Raw genomic sequence first — 20,006 nt, forward strand, 5'->3', positions numbered from 1 at the left:
GTTTTTTGGTTTTGTTTTTTTATATCTTCCTGTCCTCTTTCTCATCCTTCCACTTTGTACTGCTTCTCTCCTCTTGCCCTCTCCTTGTCTTGGGATACCAGATTTTTAGGTGGCAAAAGCACAATTTCAGTCCAGTTTAGTTTTTAAAGACTTTTTTTCCTGTCAGTCAGCTTTAGCTCACCATTTCACAAAGCTTTCTTCCACATGCAATTACAGAAATAGTGGAAGAGGATTAAAGTTTGGAAGCTAAGGGAAGATGTGCACTTGCAAGGACAACATTTAAAGCCCAGCACAGGAAAAATCAGAGAGATTCTTTCAGGACAAAGCTAGTGCAAGATGGCTTCCACAAGCAAAAGAGAGGAAACACATTACAATGCTCAAAATTTCTGGACAATACATGGGCAGTCTGTCTATGTCAGATACACTTTTGGACCCTCACTGACATCAGCAAGGTAGCCTCGGGATAACTGACAGCACTTTCTGGATCACTGGCTTAAGTGTAGCAAAATTTGATATCTCAGTGTTGGTCCTGGACTATACATAAGCAAGCATTCATAGAATCATAGAATGACTTAGGCTGGAAGGCATCTTAGAGATCATCTATTCCAACCACCCTGCCATGGGTGAGATACCTCACAACTAGACTTGTCCCTCCCAGGAAGGAGGCATCCACAACCTCCCTGAGCAACCTATTCCAGAGTCTCACCACCCTCATAATGAAGAACTTCTTCCTAAGATCCAGTCTAAACTTACCTTCTCTCATCTTAAAATCACTCCTCCTTGTCCTATTGCTAGATCCCCTTATGAAAAGTCCTTCTCCAGCCTTACTGTAGGGTCCCTTCAGGTATTGGAAGGCAGCTCTAAGGTCCCTTCAGAGTCTGTATCTATATTTCATCAGCAGACTAATTTCAGGACTTACAGCATAAATCAGTGAATGCTAATTCCCCATTTGTCCTCATCTTAGGAAAATTTGATTAAAAACATCAATTCATGGTTACAACAACAACAACATAATTGCTCATATTTGTAAAATGATGTATTTTGTTTTCCACCCAAAATTGTCAAAATACCTGTAATACCTGTAAAGGATTGAATGTTTCCAAGTTTCTAATGGCATGCATTTGTCACACCTAATATGCACTTTAGATATGGCTATTTTTTAGCACAATAAAGTTTTTACCTTTGCTGACAGTAATTTGTATTTTCTTTTACAAAGAAAGGCATTGATATAGGATTTTTTCCACCTTTTACATCACACAAATTATGTGCCAAGAGGATATAAAATCCAACTGTGCAAATGTAAAGGCATATGCTTCATCAACAAAACCCTGCTGCTAAGACAGTCTTTTTGCAGACAGGCATGAGCCTGTCTGCATGAAGGTTGGTCTCTTCTCCCAGTCAACCAGCACCAGAACAAGAGGACACAGTCTCAAGCTGCTCCAGGGGAGGTTTAGGCTGGATTTTGGGAAGAAATTCTACACAGAGAGAGTGACTGCCCATTGGAATGTGCTGCCCGGGGAGGTGGTCGAGTCACCATCATTGGAGGTGTTTAGGAGGAGACTTGATAGGGTGGTTGGTTGCATGGTTTAGTCAATTAGGTGGGTTGGATAATAGGTTGGACTCTTCCAACCTAGTGTATTCTATTCTATTCTATTCTATTCTATTCTATTCTATTCTATTCTATTCTATTCTATTCTATTCTATTCTATTCTATTCTATTCTATTCTAACCTTAGCTTGCTCCTGACATTCTCACTCAGTAGCATTTATTATCTCAAGTTATAGGTTCATCAGCACAAACCTGTGGTCCTGAATCAGAAATTAATTACACCCTTGAATATAATAGCTCAATCAGTACTGAACACAGACAAGCCTTCATCTTTCCATAAAAGACAGTATGTATCTATCCAGATAACCTACGTTAGCTCAGACATAGGAACTGATCAGCCATACAGCTTCTGGACTTGTGGCAACTGATTTGTGCAGACACAATTTCCACCAGCTAGTGAATTACTAACTGAATTTAAATTAACTCTGAAAAATCAAAAGACAAAAATTACTTGCAAAAAAGGCTCTTTACAAACACTTTATGTGGAGTACTGTAAGCAGTAGATCGTCCTATGCCTTCTAAGTTTAACTGAAAATACAAAAATATAAAACTTTAAAAAGAAAGAAATTCCAGGGATTAATATATCCATCAACCTGCTCAATATAACCCTTTTCATTATAATTTACAGTTGTAAAATGCCTGGTTGCATATTCAAAATAACCACACAGTCACAGAATGTTAGGGGCTGGAAGAGACCTTGAAAGATCATCCAGTCCAAGCCCCCTGCCAGAGCAGGATCACTGACAGCAGATCACACAGGAACACATCCAGGCAGGTTTTGAATATCTCCAGAGAGGGAGACTCCACAATCTCCCTAGGCAGCCTGTTCCAGGGTTCTGTCAGTGTCACAGGGAAATAATTCTATCTCCTGTTTCCATGGAACTTCCTATGCCTCAATTTCAACCCATTGCCCCTTGTCCTGTCTTTGGGCATCACCCAGCAGAGCCTGGCTCCATCCTCTTGGCACTCACCCTTTACATCTTTATAAACTTGAATAAGGTCACCCTTTAGTCTCCTCTTCTCCAAGCTAAAGAGCCCCAGCTCCCTCAGTTTCTCCTTGTAAGGAAGATGTTCCACTCCCTTAATAATTTTTGTGGCTCTGTGCTGGACTCTTTCAAGTAGTTTCCTGTCCTTCTTGAACTGAGGGGCCAATCCCCAAAGAATACATTAAAAGAGAAAAGCAATCTGAGTTGCTAGACATACTTCTGCTAACTGGCTGAAAATTGGTGTTGGGCCAGAATATTCACTGACACCACTGACACCACTCTACATACACTCAGCAAACATTATCTACATATGACAATGTAAAGACAATGGACTTAAAATGTTAGTGAAACAACCTCCAGATCCATGATGATGTCATTGAGTTCTGTTTCTGCAGTGATGCACGAGGTCAGTGGGAGATACAGGTTTGATTCACCTGACCTGCCTGCTTTAGCCTTGAGAGATTCCATTTTTCTTTGCACCTTCTCCTCTTCGCAGAGTTCCTCACAATTACACTGAGATGAAGAAAAAACTTCTACAGCATCAGCAGGTAGAACATTCAGAATAGCAAGAACCTCGTCAGAAAGTTTGCTCTCATCAGATTGTGTCTGGGCCACTAAATCAGCTTCAGTTCGTTTGTTGGTTTCAGATACAACTGTTTCCGTGAAACCACAAGAAGGAACTACATCTTGGATTGTCTCTTGGTCCTGACTTTGAAGACTATTGAAGGGCTTTTCCTTGATTGCTTTATATTTAATTTCACTTTCCACTGGCCTGTCATTTGCTTCTTCCAACCTCTGGCTTTTGAGGCTTGCTCTTCCTCGACTCTGATATGCTTTCCAGTGTTTCTTCAATTTTCTGTTCCTTTCATGAGCACCATTAGTGTTGGTGTTTGAAGAGTCAATTCCATAAACTTGTAAGTTATACTGCATGGACAAAAATGAACTCAGATAGCCTTTTCCAGAACCTATATCAATCACCTAGATAACAGGGGTGAAAAAAAAAAAGAAAAAGAAAATTTGCTGTATTAATGAGCAAGACACACTGCAGTCAAATGCAAAATAATTCTGAGAAGTTCATAGAATCACAGAATCAATAAGGCTGGAAAAGACCTCAGACATCATCAAGTCCAACCTGTCACCCAACACCTCATGACTACTAAAACATGGCACCAAGTGCCACATCCAATCCCTTTTTGAACACCTCCAGGGATGGTGACTCCACCACCTCCCCGGGCATCCCATTCCAATGGCCAACAACTCTTTCTGTGAAGAATTTTCTCCTCACCTCAAGCCTAAAGTTCCCCTGGTGCAGCTTAAGACTCTGTCCTCTTGTTCTGGTGCTGGTTGCCTGGGAGAAGACACCAGCCCCCACCTGTCTACAGTCTCCCTTCAGGTAGTTGTAGAGAGCAATAAGGTCTCCCTTGAGCCTCCTCTTTTCCAGGCTAAACAATCCCAGGTCCCTTAGCCTCTCCTCATAAGGCTTGGGTTTAACAGCATGGATTCAACAGCTACCTTATCAGTATTATCCCTTCTAACACAGTTAGCTCTTTTGCTTTGTTGGCTCCCTTTCTGACTTAAAAACACAGAATTAAGTCTTATCTGACACTGTAATGATTATGTGATCTATGTTCCCTGAATTTCTGGGAAAGACTTTCAGTGTATTTTTTGACACAGAACTTCCTTCTGCTGAAGAAAAAAACCTACAAACCATCACAACACCACCTACCCTTGCTAAACTTGGTCAGGATATAGAGTTAGCAATGAAAGCATTCACAGCATGGAGCTTTAGACAGTTAACTTACAAGAAAAAAGCAGAGTGGCATTTCTCTAAGGAAAGAAAATGGTGATGATTGATTCTGTTCAGGTATCTACCAAAATTATATTGATTAGAGATAATGGCTCATTGATAGATGTTCCTGAAAGTGATTCAAGAGCATCTGTGTCTTGGTTTTGGCCTGTCACATGTTCATAAGAAAGCTTATGCTGATAATTGTAAGTCAAATTAGCAGCATATATTAAGTGGATCCATCTTAATCTCAATTGCGTTGGTTTTTTGCCAGGTAAGAATACTCAGTACAGCAATACTCTTACTACAGAGGAAAAAGAAAGATTTATTCCTTATTTTAAGCTAAAGATTTATACAGCCATGCAATTAGAAAGTAAAATGTGAACCAATATCCCTGAAGACTATGTAAAACAGTGGAGAATCCACACTATTACATAAAAAAATTTCAGCTAGGCTGCATGTGGCTCTCTCATCTGCATTCAGCATGTGATATTGCTGCACATTTATTATATAGGTATGTTACAATCATCAAATTTCTTGAATGAAATCAGCAGAGGAGTGGATTTAATGAAACAGAATTGATATAATCTAAGCAGACACTTTTAAAACTTCATTTGCCACATTTATCCCCACTGTTCTCCTAGATTACTTAAAAGTGGAGGAAACAAAATGCTCAGGTAATAATTTTAGCCACTATTTTATGCAGCTGATATTTCTGCTCTGCAGAATCTGCCTATTTCCACAAGGTTTGGAATTATTTCTGTGAAAGGCAGCACGTGGGGAGAAGCCAGCTAGAGAATTATTCCAAACTCCTATGGGTGACCTCCAGTGGCTACACAGCCAAACTGCTGCTTGAGTAAGGGTTTTCAGTTGTTTCCAAGTGAAAAGAAACCAGCAATAAATTGTTAAATTAGCACTTGGAGAACAGCTTTAAAACGAAAGGAAAACTTGACTGAAAATAAGCAGGCAACGATCTTGTGCTGAACAAACAGACGACATTAAATTAATCCCTGCTTTACCTTTGATTGATCACATAAGGAAAGGTAATCAGCAACCCACAGCTTATCTGCCAATCATGAGCCTTTAAAATGAAATTTCCATGATATAATGAACTCCAAAGGCCTGGTCCATAGTGAGTTGGGTACTATGTTTAAACACATTTTCTGGAAGAGCACAGGGAAGAACTTCGTTTCAACAGCATTCCAACTTTTCCCAGCACCAAATTTAATGGATGCTGAATCCAGAATTCCCACCAACATTACACTTTTGCAACTCCTGATGAAAATGCTGCAATTTCCAAGCGAAACTTCCCCAAATACATTAAAGAGAAAGAATGTGCATTTAAGCAAAGAGAAATCATCACTGGCTTCTTACAAGACTCTGAGGGGACCTTACAGCTCCTTTCCAATACCTGAAGACATCCTACAGGAAAGCTGGAGAGGGACTTTTCATAATGATGTCTAGCAACAAGGACAAGGGAGAGTGGTTTTAAGCTGAGGGAGAGCAGGGCTAGACTCGATCTTAGGAAGAAGTTCTTCAGTATGAGGGTGGTGGGACTCTGGAATAGGTTGCACAGGGAGGTCGTGGATGCCTCCTCCCTCAAGGCGTTTTAAAGCCTGGTTGGATGAGGCCTTGAGCACCCAGATCTAGTTGAGAGGCCCATGGGGAGGAGATTGGAGTAGATGATCTCTAAGGTCCCTTCCACCTAAGCCATTCTAGGAGTCTAGGATTCTTTGCAGAGTTTAAGCAAGAGCTTCTTTACAAAACCACAGTTCCACTTGTACAACATGAGCGACGCTTAAAAGGGGCAGTAAACAACCGAAAAAACCCCGAACAACAACAAACCCTTCAGTTACTTAGCTTTAATGTTTTAATTCACATCATTAAGTGGAGGTGATTACAGTAGTAATACAATTTTTGCTTTTATTATCATTTTACTACTTATTATACTACATTATAAAGTACCACAGGAGACCAGTATCCCCTACCACCCATTATACGCCATGGGTACGGAGGTGAAACAAAGGGCATTTTTCAAGTGGTCGGTGATCCGCAATACCTAAAAGAAACACCCTGAGGACACGTGCTGTTGTAAAACATGTGTTGTGCTCTCATAGCTCTGGAGTGTTTTAATTAAATGCTGCATTTATTTTGTTTTGCAAGAAGGATAGGGTTGGGGGGGGGGGAAGGGGAGGGAAATCAATAACGAAAAAACTCTCCTAAAACTTTATAATTCCTATTTTTTTTCTTTTTTATTTAAGTTGAAAGGTAACCAAAACAAAAGGAGTTGCTTTTTAATAACTGAGAAGGAGGCTTTTCTTTTCTTTTCTTTACTTCTTTTTTTAGTAACTGAATGTAATGTAACTGGAAAGCTCTTTTCATATATTAGGGATTTGTAACTTTGCACAAATAAATTTCGTTACAGCGTTATGACCCAAATGGAAAAAGTTAATATAGAGCAGTCAGCATTTCATACTCAGTGATAGACTGCAATAATATTTTTCATTAAATGCTACAATTTTTTGCAAAATAATAATAAAAAAACCCCAAAACCCAACAGAAAATAATCCTGTGCATAAAGACGCTCCAAGGCCTCTGATAAAAGTGCAGAATCGCTGGGTGAAATTGCAGCATATTGACAGATACTTAATAACGAGTGGTTTGAGATTTTATTAGTAACTAGCTAGACTGGGACTTAAGTTGGGTCATTAAGGTGGCTCTATTTTTTTTTTTTACCCTCTGAACTTGGATTTTTCCTTTCCTTTCATTCATGAATCTCACAGGAACAATTTAAAACCTAAATGAAAATGCAATATGAAACACCACCTTCCAGAAAACACAGAGAACATTTAGCATTGCATTACAAGCAAACTACATTCTCCTACTGCTTTTTTTCCCAGTATGTGAAACTCTTCAACACTTCAACAACTAATACAAGCCTGAAGCAAAAGGTAAGCAAGGCGAAAAAACCCACATTAATGATAGAATAAATTGCTTTCACAAATTTGCTGCTGCTGTACTTTTATTCTTTACAAAGCACATCCACTTTATGGCTGTTGAGGGCACCCACACTTGTCACCATGGCTGGGTCTTGAAAGAGCTGCTAGAGAGACTGCCTTCCATCACTGTAAGTGATCACAGATGCTCACAAATTGTCTCCCCCAGTAATATTTGGCCTTTATTGAAGCTCTCTGTTTACTTGGTAATCCCTGTTGTAAGAAGATCACCTAAAACTTTGCCTTCCTAAGTGGTTCCTCACAAAACAGATGGCTAGGATTCAGAATTTTGATCTGTTTCCAAGGATGGTATAGGCCTACTATGTCAAGAGTACTGAACCATTTACATTACCAATGTTAAGCTCAGCCTGAGCCAAATAACTTCCTAATCAACATTCAGTATCAGCAACTCAGAGCTGAATCCATGTTCTAGGGCCTGACCTTTGGTCTACGGTGGCAGTTAGAATAGAATAGAATACATAGAATATACATAGAATACATAGAATAAACCAGGTCGGAAGAGACCTCCAAGATCATCGCGTCCAACCCATCAACCAATCCAACACCACCCAAACAACTAACCCATGGCACCAAGCACCCCATCAAGTCTCCTCCTGAAAACCTCCAATGACGGTGACTCCACCACCTCCCCAGGCAGCCCATTCCAATGGCCAATCACTCTCTCTGTATAGAACTTCTTCCTAACATTCAACCTATACCTCCCCTGGCACAGCCTGAGACTGTGTCCTCTTGTTCTGGTACTGGCTGCCTGGGAGAAGAGACCAACCTCTGCCTGTCTACAACCTCCCTTCAGGTAGTTGTAGAGAGTAATAAGGTCACCCCTGAGTCTCCTCTTCTCCAGGCTAAGCAACCACTGCAAAGGTCTAAGACATGGATTCTAACAGAAAAGGCTTTCACAAAAATATTACATGTATGTAAACTAAGGAAATGGTATTGGTGTATTTTTGTCTAATAAAATGTGAAAATGTGAAATACTTGACTCAAAAGAGTCAAGTATTGATCCATAAGTAAACGTCTACAAGGTTTTAATGCACTGTGCAACCATAGCTACATGGGGGGAAAAAAGGACTAAGTTACAAACAAATTTGAGAAAGGATGAGCTTGCCATCTGATGTATGAAATGACCAATTCATGGTGTAATCACTGGGTGATAAAGATGTGATAGAACTAGGGGGAATGGAATGAAGCTGGAGGTGGGGAGATTCAGGCTGGACATGAGGAGGAAGTTCTTCACCATGAGAGTGATGAAGCCCTGGAATGGGTTGTCCAGGGAGGTGGTTGAGGCCCCATCCCTGGAGGTGTTTAAGACCAGGCTGGATGAGGCTCTGGCCAGCCTGATCTAGTGTGAGGTGTCCTTGCCCATGGCAGGGGGGTTGGAACTAGATGATCCTTGTGGTCCCTTCCAATCCTGACTGATTCTATGATTCCCTGATGTCAGATGTCCACATGTGTTCTATCAAATGTAGTTTGTGCACACTCTGCTACATAAATCTTTTCTTGATCTGGTCTCTCTTCAAACTAAAAAAGCCATAATGAAACTCCTAATTGATATACCTCAATCCATGTTAAACAAAGGTGAACAGAATTAAACAACAGAAAACAATTTATATTTCCTGTGCCAGAATAAGATTTTGTGTTCTGGTCTCTATGTGGCACTCCTGTGTGCTTAACAGGAGAATGGAGGCTTGCTTTCCTGCTGATGCTTATGGTAAATTGCCAGCAATCTAAACCCGATAAACATGGCATTACCTGTGCATAGCAAAAAGCAGCACAATTTGTAGCTGCTCATAGCAGAAGTTGATAATCATTTCTTGAAATTTTTCACAAGTCATAAAATGATCATGACTCACTGAAAGGCAGCTCCTTTGGAGCAATGCATTTGCAATCAAAATTGTCCTTCAGCTTGGCCCTAAGGACTGGCGCTCAGCTATAGTTATTTACAGGAAAAATCAGAGCAGCAGTGGCAGAATATCAAAATGATGTATTCAAACACAAAAAGGAGAATAATTTGGAAGTTACACAGTAACATACAGTAAAAAGAGAAAAAAAGCTTTCTTACCTGTTTTATACCACAATAACTGGCTATATTGTCTACCAGCTCTGACATTACCTGCACTTCGTGTGATTTCTTATTATTCATAAACTCATCAGTTTTGATACCTGTATCAGAATAAAAAATACATACATGTTAACACAACCCATAATAATAATTTGTGAACAATCAGGGGGAAAAAAAATCAGCCTAAAAACATGCTAGAGTATTTTTATATTTTTAGGATAGTCATTTTGATTTTAAAACTCAGTAAATTATTACAAGAATAGACTTCTCAATTACAGATGAATCAGTAAACTCCAACACACTGTAAAACCACACTGACCAGATATTAGACAATAGCTACTACTATAAAATGAGAATAGAGCAGAATAGAATAGAATAGAATAGAATAGAATAGAATAGAATAGAATAGAATAAACCAGGTTGGAAGAGACCTTTGAGATCATCACATCCAACCCATCATCCAACACCATCTAATCAACCAAACCATGCAACCAAGCGCCCTATCAAGTCTCCTCCTAAACACCTCCAGTGATGGTGATTCCACCACTTCCCTGGGCAGCACATTCCAATGGCCAATCTCTCTTTCTGGGAAGAACTTCTTCCTAACATCCAGCCTAAACCTCCCCTGGCACAGCTTGAGACTGTGTCCTCTTGTTCTGGTGCTGGTTGCCTGGGAGAAGAGGCCAGCCCCTGCCTGTCCATAACCTCCCTTCAGGTAGTTGTAGAGAGCAGTAAGGTCCGCCCTGAGCCTCCTCTTCCCCAGGCTAAGCAACCCCAGCTCCCTCAGCCTCTCCTCACAGGGCTGTGCTCCAAACCCCTCCCCAGCTTTGTTGCCCTTCTCTGGACGCATTCCAGCGACTCAATATCTCTCCTAAACTGAGGGCCCCAGAACTGGACACAGGACTCAAGGTGTGGCCTGACCAGTGCCATGTACAGGGCGAGAATAACCTCCCTGCTGCTGCTTGCCACACCACTCCCAATACAGGCCAGGAACTGTAAAATTTCTTTCTGCTCACTAAAAAATATTTACATTTGTTTTGTTTACCACATTTACCTTCAAACACAGTAAGTGTATAGGCAGGGTCGATTAATAATCATACAGTACAACTTGTTAATTCTGCAGATTTGCCAACACTGTCAAGTGGGATATATCCCAAATGAAATTGATGAGTGAAACTGAGGAAATTCCAATAGCAGCCTTCCCGTACCTGAAGGCGGCCTACAAGAAGGCTGGAGGGGGGCTTCTTACAAAGGCAGTGATAGGATGAGGGGCCATGGTTTGAAATGTGAGAAGAGCACATTTACATTGGGTGTTAGGAACAGGTCCTTTCCATGAGGATAGTGGAACACTGGAACAGGTTGCCCAGGGAGGTAGTTGAGTCCCCATCCCTTGAGATATTCAAGGTATGGCTGGACAAGGCTCTGAACAACCTGATCTACTGGATGATGTCCCTGCTGACTGAAGGAGGTTTAGACTAGATGACCTTTAGAGGTACCTCCCTTCCAACCCAAACCGCTCTATGATTCTAAGATGCACTTTATTTACTCCATGGATGTGTTATAGAACTGTTACATCTTCATGGCATAAAACCATTCATTTCAGTGTTGCTGGAGAATGTGTTAATGAGATAGAGTCAATCTCTATCACATGTTCACTGCTTGTGGAGAGTACTGAGCATCTACTTGCTAATCTCTGTATCTTCCAGTCAAAGGAGTAGCTCAGAAGTTGCTCACTGAGGAGAAACCCACACATTTCTCTTATGCAACCAACACTACAGGGGACTTGGCTCTGGACAACCTGATGGAAAGTTTTTTAGGTGTGTGTGAGGGTAGAAGAAACTGTACCCTTATTGACAAGCATGCTCCCAGAAAACAAGACTTTCTCTACATGACTAGGCAGACTAATACACTTTCCAGTTCTCTACTTTTTGCACACTATGCATTCATCTGTCCAGAAACTGATCATTAGGCAAAAAAAAAACTATGTTCATTCCTTGATCAAATTATGCTGGGAACAGAGCCAAGAGTGTAACTTCTTTAAAAGAGAGTGGGGAATTGAACTGAGCTCATGAGAAATCTAGTGTTTTCTCTGTTTTTCCTGAAACCCACAGGATCTCTCTATTTCTTAAACATCTGGTTTTTTTATAATAAACTGTTATGACCATACTTAAAATCTAATATAGAGTCTATGAACTGAAAAAACAAAAAAAAGACTAAAAGACTAAGGAAAACAAAGAGCAGAAACAAATGTTTGCCATTTCACTAAAGATCTTCCTTAATTTTAAAATCATCAGCGTCTACATAATGTCCTAAAAACTTTAATTTATAAACATTTCAAATAAGAGGGAAAAAAAAAAAAGACATTAAAAAAAAAAATAGAAGTGTCTCTACACTTGAAACATTTTTGTGTCTGGACAGGCTCATCAAAAGAAAGCAGAATGGGAACAGGAAGAAACAGACATTTTAACTTGACAGAAATAAAAGTTGTTTGACTGTTCTCTGAAGCAGTGCTGTCACTTTGAACTATTACCACATATTGCAACTTTTCTTCTTTGTTATAGTATAAACTCAAAGGACTGGATTGGGTAATGCTGTGTGAAGGACCATTTCAGAGACTGTCTAGGCCAAATTAAGTATTTCAAACATGGCAGCAATCCAGAAATCCACAAGGAAGACACAACTTACAAAAAACTGAAGTGAGGAGAAAGTTCTTACTAGAGAGAGTTGTTAGCCATTGGAATGGGCTGCCCAGGGAGATGGTGGAACCACTGTCCCTGGAGGTGTTCAAAAGGGGATTGGATATGACATTAGCCTGGAGAAGAGGAGATTCAGGGGTGACCTTACTGCTCTCTACAACTACCTGAAGGGAGGTTGTAGACAGGCAGATGTTGGTCTCTTCTCCCAGGCAGCCAGTACCAGAACAAGAGGACACAGTCTCAGGCTGCACCAGGGGAGGTTTAGGCCGGATGTTAGGAAGAAGTTCTATACAGAGAGAGTGATTGCCCATTGGAATGGGCTGCCCGGGGAGGTGGTGGAGTCACCATCATTGGAGGTATTCAGGATGAGACTTGATGGGGTGCTTGGTGCCATGGGTTAGTTGATTAGGTGGGTTGGATTAGTTGATAGGTTGGACTTGATGATCTTGAAGGTCTCTTCCAACCTGGTATATTCTATTCTATTCTATTCTATTCTATTCTATTCTATTCTATTCTATTCTATTCTATTCTATTCTAAGCACATTGGAATGGGCTGCCTGGGGAGGTGGTGGAGTCGCCATCACTGGAGGTTTTCAGGAGAAGACTTGATGGGGTGCTTGGTGCCGTGGGTTAGTTGTTTGGGTGGTGTTGGATTGGTTGATGGGTTGGACGCGATGATCTTGAAGGTCTCTTCCAACCTGGTTTATTCTATGTATTCTATTCTAAGCCATATTTCAGTAGTCATGAGGTCTTGGGTGACAGGTTGGACTTGATGATCTTTGAGGTCTTTTCCAACCTTATTGATTTTATGATTCCAGGCACAAATATCAGAGTTTGTTTATATCTACAGACACAAAGTATATTTCACCTTAGCTACTAAAGATGCTTAATCCTTTTTAGACTTCTTTTTCCTACTTTTTTGCAGAATGAACACCCTCTTTATATTTCAGCTCAGGGAAAATGACAGTTTGCAAATCATTACAGATTTTTTTTTTACACATTTTATTATTGCTGTATTTTCTTCACATTCTGGCAGGTTTGCATTGTTTTGAAAAAGAAGCAGGCACAATCTTGTACTTGAGGACTGTTTTACATTGCCAAGACAACTGCAGATTGGAAAAAAAAGTAATAATGTAGACTGGTTTTAAACAAACTGCAAATTAATTCTGCTGCCACAAAATTACTTTCTTGAAACAAATAATTATACTTGTAGATTTCCTTATTACAGGTATGCAAGCAGAACAAATCCAAATTTGAAAGACCATCAGAAATCTGGAGATCCATTTCCTTTTGTGATGGAAAAAAAAAAGAAAGAAAGAAAGTGAACTTTGAATATTTCACAGAACTACCTTGGATATAATAGAAAGCTTAGCTACCAGTTTGATCTGGTGCTGAAATGTTGCTTATTTCCATTGTGAATCCCTAGCACAGGTAGCTGCTTTGCCCTTGAAAAACATCTTCTTTTCTATAATGCCATCTAACAAATTGAGGATAGACTTTCTTTTACACAGGGCCAAAGCAGATCTTCCTAAGATCTCCCACAGCAGAGTGCAGAGGTTCTATAGCCCAGCTCCCTGTGGAGCTGCGCCCGGGGAGGTTTAGGTTGGACGTTAGGAAGAAGTTCTATACAGAGAGAGTGATTGCCCATTGGAATGGGCTGCCTGGGGAGGTGGTGGAGTCACCGTCATTGGAGGTGTTCAGGGGGAGACTTGATGGAGTGCTTGGTACCATGGCTTAGTTGTTTAGGTGGGTTGGATTGGTTGATGGGTTGGACGCGATGATCTTGAAGGTCTCTTCCAACCTGGTCTATTCTATTCTATTCTATTCTATTCTATTCTATTCTATTCTATTCTATTCTATCAGATACACCAGATTAAAGAAAGAAATGCACACTCCATACCAGACAACCCCACCTATACAGAAGTTAAACTACTATGATTTAATTCCATAAGACAGAAGAAGTGAGAGATCTTTATACAAAAAACCCTCCCAAAACAACATTGAGGCAGTGATCATCCAGTACATGGAATTTAAAGATGGACTTGTTAACAGTCTCTGCCTATTATCTTGCCATAAACACATTGCAAAGGGAGGGAGCCCTCCTAATTCAATACTCTAGCAATTATCATTTCTTACATCAGATAAAACCTTTGTAGTAGGAGAAATTCTCCCTGCTGGCTTCTTCCCCTCGGACCACACTCTTCTACACCCCATGTGTTTAATGCAAGCAATCTGATGGTGCATAAGGACCACAGCAACCTTCATTAAGAAGTTAAGAAAACCCTTTAGACTCCAAACTCCATTCTGAGTAGCTGGGTCCACTAAAAATGTTTGTGCTTACCAATGATTCCAGGGAAGGACATCAATGTGACTACATTAAGATGGTGAAGAAATTAGAGAACTATGTGTGGGAATAGGCTCATAAGCATGTTCGTCTTAGAACTTGAAAATACATTAAAAACATCTGAAACATAAACAAAATCATCCTGATGCATGCTTTTCAGAATATGAGCAACACCACTGCAAAGTTTCCAGTTTTCTCAGACTTGCAAGCAGACTTGTACATCAAAAAGTTAATATACTTTCTGAAATACAGAATTAAGTCCAAAGTATCTAAAATATCTTAAAAGTTGAAAGTGTTTCATTTGTCAACTTGCACATTATGAATCCATAATTTGGTATTTTGCTTATGGCAAATGCTTAACAGGAACTTCAATTAAGTTAATTTAACTGATACTTGTTGCCAATTCAACACAAAGGTTTTGAATTATAATACCACTGTATACATTTGGAACATGCTTTATTTTTCCTGGGAGGTACAATTTAGAATTACTGCATCACAAACCCAGGCCCCAGTTACCCAGCTGAGCAGCACTCCCACAAGACACAGAACAAAATTTTCAGCAATTGCCTCATTCCTGAAGCTCCATTCTGCAGGACAAGTAGATGAAAGCCTCCTTGTAGTTTTAAGGAAGTGAATCCATATATGAACACAAGTACAAGTAAAACAAGGTAGAACTAGAGGGACCTCAACAGGCTGGACAGATGGGCAGAATCCAATGGCATGAGATTGAACACATCCAAGTGCTGGGTTCTACACATTGGCCACAACAACCCCATGCAGAGCTACAGGCTGGGCTCAGAGTGGCTGGAGAGCAGCTAGGAAGAAAGGGACTTGGGGGTACTGAATGACAGCTGGCTGAACATGAGCCAGCAGTGTGCCCAGGTGGCCAAGAGGGCCAATGGCATCCTGGCCTGCATCAGGAACAGTGTGGCCAGCAGGAGCAGGGGGGTCATTCTGCCCCTGTACACTGCACTGGTTAGGCCACACCTTGAGTACTGTGTCCATTCTGGGCCCCTCAGTTTAGGAAGGATGTTGACTTGCTGGAGCGTGTCCAGAGAAGAGCAACAAAGTTGGTGAGGGGCTTGGAGCACAAGCCCTATGAAAAGAGAGTCTGAGGGAGCTGGGGTTGCTTAGCCTGGAGAAGAGGAGGCTCAGGGGAGACCTTATTGCTCTCTACAACTACCTTAGGGGAGGTTGTAGACAGGCGGGGGTTGGTCTCCCAGGCAACCAGCACCAGAACAAGAGGACACAGTCTCAAGCTGCACCAGGGGAGGTTTAGGCTGGATGTTAGGAAGAAATTCTTCACAGAGAGAGTCATTGCCCATTGAAATGGGCTGCCCAGGGAGGTAGTGGAGTCACCATCACTGGAGGTGTTTGGGAAGAGACTGGATGGGGCACTTGCTGCCATGGTTTAGTTGATTAGATGGTGTTGGATGATAGGTTGGACTTGATGATCTCTAAGGTCTTTTCCAACCTGGTTAATTCTATTCTGTTCTGTTCTGTTCTATTCTATTCTATTCTATTCTAACTAGACTAAGCAACAGACAGGGAATAGGAGCATAATAAAAATGAAAGATCTAAGAGGCGAGCAGAAGATAAGCAGTGCACAGTTGTCAAACACACACACAAAAAAGGGCTTCAGATGGACAAAGAGCAGAAGGAAAGAAGCCAGAAAGAAGGAACAATGCACACCAAACCATTAAGGGTATCTTAGCTATGGCATTTTAGTATTTCTGAAGAAATGAAAAACTGGAGAGGCAACCACAGAAAACGGCAAAATTGGAAAGGGAAAATTGCTGTAGAAAATGGGAGAAGTTCCCAACATTTATATAATGGTTCTATCACTTAGGGTAAGAAATGTCAGAGTTTTAATGTATTATAGGAGATAAAACACTAGAAGGCAGAGCACTGCTCAGTCTGTCTCTTAAAAACTAATAAGAGCTCTGACAGACAGAGGCAAATCTTTTATAAAGACTGGGGACTCCATGAAGAGCACATTTTCAGTGAAAATTGCTGTAGTCTAAGTGAGTATAAATGCCAATCTATCATCTGATATGAAAAATACAATCAGGGCTCAGGTTTCCAGTATTCAACTTGATGCCAGCTTGAGAGTGTTATAACTCATTTTCTTTAACTACAGAAAATGAAGTTACTTTAGTTTTATGGCATCTAATTGGCATTTGTCCAAAACACACAGAATAAATAAAGCGTTTGGGCCACATTCAGCTAAATGCCAAATCACATATTTAATATTGAACAACAGATACAACAAGAAAACCCATTTACCAGGTATTAGGATGAAACTTTTGAAGAAAAGCAAGCACAGGAACCAGGGAAAAGAAAAAGAGAAGCAACAAGGTATCTCTAATAGTGGTATGTCTGCTTCTTTATTTTATCCCCTTTAAAACTGAATTTTAGGATGAATGTGTAGGTACTGAATGCTGTGACTCCTCTGCTCAAATTTTGGCAAGGGAATAAATTTTCTAAACAAAGGCAATAGCATAGCATAGCATAGCATAGCATAGCATAGCCCAGGTTGGAAGAGACCTTCGAGGTCATTGTGTCCACCCTATCATCCAACACCACCTAATCAACTAAACCATGGCACCAAGCACCCTTATCAAGTCTCCTCCTGAACACCTCCAATGACGGTGACTCCAACACCTCCCCAGGCAGCCCATACCAATGGGCAATCACTCTCTCTGTGAAGAATTTCTTCCTAACCTCCAGCCTAAACCTCCCCTGGCACAGCTTGAGACTGTCTTCTCTTGTTCTGGTGCTGGTTGCCTGGGAGAAGAGACCAACCCCCACCTGTCTACAACCTCCCTTCAGGTAGTTGTAGAGAACAATCAGGTTTCTCCTGAGCCTCCTCTTCTCCAGGCTAAGCAACCCCAGCTCCCTCAGTCTCTCCTCATAGGGCTTGTGCTTCAAGCCCCTCACCAGCTGTGTTGCCCTTCTCTGGTCATATTCCAGCAACTCAACATCTTTCCTAAACTGAGGGGCCCAGAACTGGACACAGTACTAACAGAAACTATCTAAGAATAAATGAAACCAAAGCAAGAAGCCAAACCACTCTCCAAAACCAAATCAAGAAGAGTAAAAAATACAAATACAATACAACTAGCAAAAATGTAAATACAAATATAAATATACCTGCTATTCCTTGATTCTCTCCTCTCAGTGCTTCAAGCATTTCTTGTAATGGGGTGCACACACCAAGACTGGACAAGGAATAATACTTGGCAGCCAGGGCAAACAAATGTGCATCGATAAGCTTGCTAGAGTTTTCACAAAACACAGTGGAAAATGTGTCATCATCTGCACAGAACATAAAAACAAAAGGTTTCTGTTAGTAGTGCTTAGCATCTCTCTAATAGAGCTTACTGTGAAATAAAAGCAATAAAGACTTGGTATCAGAGAGAAGTAACCGTTCATTTTGCTTCCTTAAGTGGGAAAACACATTCATTCTTTCTCTTCATCTGTATTCTCCTTTCAGAACCAAGGTCAGATTTTGCTCTTAGCTGAACTTGAGCAAATGTGGAAAAAATTCTATTGTTTCAGCAGAGCTTCATTACTGTAATTCAGTCAACATGATGGCTTCTTTCTTGTGTACAAACTTGTCATGAAACATTTGCTAGCCACCTTTTCTGACAATACACACTCCTGGATTTTTTAAGAACTGAAGTGGTTCAATATATGAAACCTTTTGATTTATGGTCACCATACTCACATACTTTCCAAGATGCTTTGTAGCTGGTGAATCTCCTGGGAGTATTCAATTAATTTTTATTGCCAGTCAGGTGTGAGCCAAAGTTAAGATTCCAATGCATATTTTGTTTGACTCAGGATGAAATGCTTCAGTTTGGTATTCTTTAGCTCTTAGTTTCAAAAATGTACATTTCACACATTTAAGCTGAACATTTTAGTAGGAATCATTTAGTAATTCTGAGACTGACAGAATCATAGAATGGTTTGGATTGGAAGGCACCTTAATGATCTTCTAGTTCCAACCCCCCTGCCATGGCCAGGGACACATTTCTCTAAACCAGGTCACTCATGGCCTCATCCAGCCTGGCTTTGAACATCTCAAAGGTCTTTTCCAACCTGGTTAATCCTATCCTATCCTATCCTATCCTATCCTATCCTATCCTATCCTATCCTATCCTATCCTATCCTATCCTATCCTATCCTATCCTATCCTATCCCATCCCATCCCATCCCATCCTATCCTATCCTATCCTATCCTATCCTATCCTATCCTATCCTATCCCATTCTATTCTATTCTATTCTATTCTATTCTATTCTATTCTATTCTATTCTATTCTATTCTATTCTATTCTAACCTTCAGGAAGGGGGCATCCACAACCACCCTGGGCAATCTGTTCCAGCATCTCACCACCCTCACTGCAAAGAATTTCTTCTCATATCTAATCTAAAACTGTCCCCCTCAAGCCTAAATCTATTGTCCCCCCATTCTTTCACTACCTGCCCTTGTAAAAAGTCTCTTCCCAGCTTCCTTGTAGGCCCCTTTCAGGGCCTATTTTATCAACAGGGATTAAATTGTTTTGGGTTTGTTTTTTTCTGCTGATAGCTACCAAAACAGTTACCAGACAACAAAATTGTCCCTGTAGATATTCCACACAAGACAGAATGCAAGGCTCTTTAGAAATTCAGCTTTTCAAACTATTTTTGACTGGATTATTATTTGCCAAGGACTCAAACAGTAACAGTTAAAACTATTTGTGAATGAAAATGTGATAATAATGTCTAAATATTTGTAATTAAAAAAAACAAATCCAAACATATAAAAACTAAAACCAGTCCAGCAACATTAGAAAAATTTAGAAAGTGTCTCCTGTTTTGGCCTTTTTCTCAGGAGATAGGGTTGGACTTGATAATCACAAAGGTCTTTTCCAACCTGGTTAATTCTCTATTCTGTAAGCACATGCATAGAACAGAACAGAACAGAACAGAATAGAATAGAATAGAATAGAATAGACCAGGTTGGAAGAGACCTTCAAGATCATTGCGTCCAACCCATCACCCAACACCATCTAATCAACTAAACCATGGCAACAATCATCCCATCAAGTCTCCTCCTAAACACCTCCAATGATGGCGACTCCACCACCTCCCCAGACAGCCCGTTCCAATGGGCAATTACTCTCTCTATGAAGAATTCCTTCCTAACATCCAGTCTAAACCTCCCCTGGCACAGCTTGAGACTGTGTCCTCTTGATCTGGTGCTGGTTGCCTGGGAGAAGAGACCAACTCCGTCCTGGCTACAACCTCCCTTCAGGTAGTTGTAGACAGCAATAAAGACTCCTCCGAGCCTCCTCTTCTCCAGGCAAAGCAACCCCAGCTTCTTTCTCAGAATTCCTGAAAAGCTTATAAACCCAAAGTGTGCCTCCTTTCACTTTTTCTATACCTGGCACAGTAAAGGATATTAACATTCCTTACAAATCTCACCTAACTGAAAATAAATGCAGTAATACCCATAGTCTGTAA

General features: G+C 40.6%; 1 protein-coding gene across 1 annotated transcript in view; it reads right to left on the reverse strand.

Moving 5' to 3' along the window:
* Positions 1 to 20,006, reverse strand: part of METTL25 (methyltransferase like 25) — a 75,035-nt gene that overhangs the window by 50,441 nt on the left and 4,588 nt on the right. The window contains 3 exon segments of the mRNA XM_054178471.1: positions 2,949 to 3,572; positions 9,457 to 9,557; positions 17,650 to 17,814. Coding sequence (XP_054034446.1) covers positions 2,949 to 3,572; positions 9,457 to 9,557; positions 17,650 to 17,814 — 890 coding nt within the window.

This window comes from Dryobates pubescens, chromosome Z (assembly GCF_014839835.1).
Source record: "Dryobates pubescens isolate bDryPub1 chromosome Z, bDryPub1.pri, whole genome shotgun sequence".
NCBI lineage: Eukaryota > Metazoa > Chordata > Aves > Piciformes > Picidae > Dryobates > Dryobates pubescens.